A 1089-nucleotide genomic window follows, 5' to 3' on the forward strand; every position below is an offset into this window, starting at 1 on the left:
GCGTTTAATAAATGTCTGCGAAGTTAAATGACGAAAAAAGAAAGCTCACAGCAAATGTGGTGTAGAGTTAGGAATAGAACTCATGCTCCTTCCATTGCCTGGGGTTGAGGGTGGCATTTCAGAGGCTCATATCTCTAGTGCCCCTAAGAGAGTTATACTCTCTTACCTGGGTCCTACTGCCATAGACTAAAGGAGACTTTGTCTCAGCAGTCACATTGTGCTGAAAGAATTACTTCCCTTGGGCCTTGAGCCATTTTTTCAAGGGGAAAAATTAGAGAATTAACTATAAATGCCTGTTTTGCAATAGAAAACTTTTAGAGGCGAACACTCAGCAAAAAAAACCAAAAAAACTCTTCCACTGGTAGGCCCTTCTTAGGCATCAAGAAATTGGGTAATCCTTTGCCCGCCCTCTCACTTATCACTTAAAAGCAGGCTAAAGAAGGAGAGATTCCTCTTTGAAGACCCAGAGGCACCAGCACCATGCAGGTCAGAGGAATCTCTCTTCTCATAGGTGAGTGTGAGGTCAGCTTACTGATTTGGTTTTGGTAGGCCGAGGGGTAGGAAATGAGCTGCCCATTCACTATATTACTTGGGACAAGTTCTTTCCTTTCTCTGGGCCTGTTTCCCCAGCCTTGATAACAGAGGGCCATAGGGTTACACATTTAGAGTTGGAAGGACATCTAAGTCAATCCCTTCATTTTATAGAGGAATAAACAGGGCCAACTTCTCTACATATACCTCTGATCCCACCCCCTCCTCTCTTTTCCAGATTGTCCCCACGGTCATCCCCTTCCTCATTCTTGATTTTTCATTCTCTCTCTCTCTACTGTTAGCTACAAACATGGCCAAGTCTCTCCTATCCTTAAAAAACCCTCACTAGAGCTTATCAGCTCCATCCTTTTCTCTCCTCCCTTTCTCAGCCAAACTCAAAAAAGAGATGTCTACGTTTAGTACCCCCCATTGCCTCTCTTCTTTAGCTCCTTGTAATTTGTCTTCTGACTTAACAGTCAACTGAAATTGCTCTCTCTGGAGTTAACAACAGTCTCTCTCTCTCTCTCTCTCTCTCTCTCTCTCTCTCTCTCTCTCTCT

The 1089-nt window shown here is 43.8% G+C and overlaps 1 protein-coding gene across 3 annotated transcripts in view; it reads left to right on the forward strand.

Moving 5' to 3' along the window:
• Positions 1-451: 451 nt before the first annotated feature.
• ADGRE1 (adhesion G protein-coupled receptor E1) overlaps positions 452-1089 on the forward strand; it is a 45556-nt gene continuing 44918 nt past the window's right edge. For all 3 annotated transcript variants that reach the window (XM_069082905.1, XM_069082906.1, XM_069082904.1), the window contains exon 1: positions 452-511. In XM_069082905.1, coding sequence (XP_068939006.1) covers positions 481-511 — 31 coding nt within the window. In that variant the 5' untranslated portion in view covers positions 452-480. The remainder of the gene's footprint in view (positions 512-1089) is intronic.

The sequence above is a fragment of the Petaurus breviceps genome, unplaced genomic scaffold, assembly GCF_028583685.1.
Source record: "Petaurus breviceps papuanus isolate PSGF00001 unplaced genomic scaffold, PetGlider_PUasm1.0 172, whole genome shotgun sequence".
NCBI classification, from domain to species: domain Eukaryota; kingdom Metazoa; phylum Chordata; class Mammalia; order Diprotodontia; family Petauridae; genus Petaurus; species Petaurus breviceps.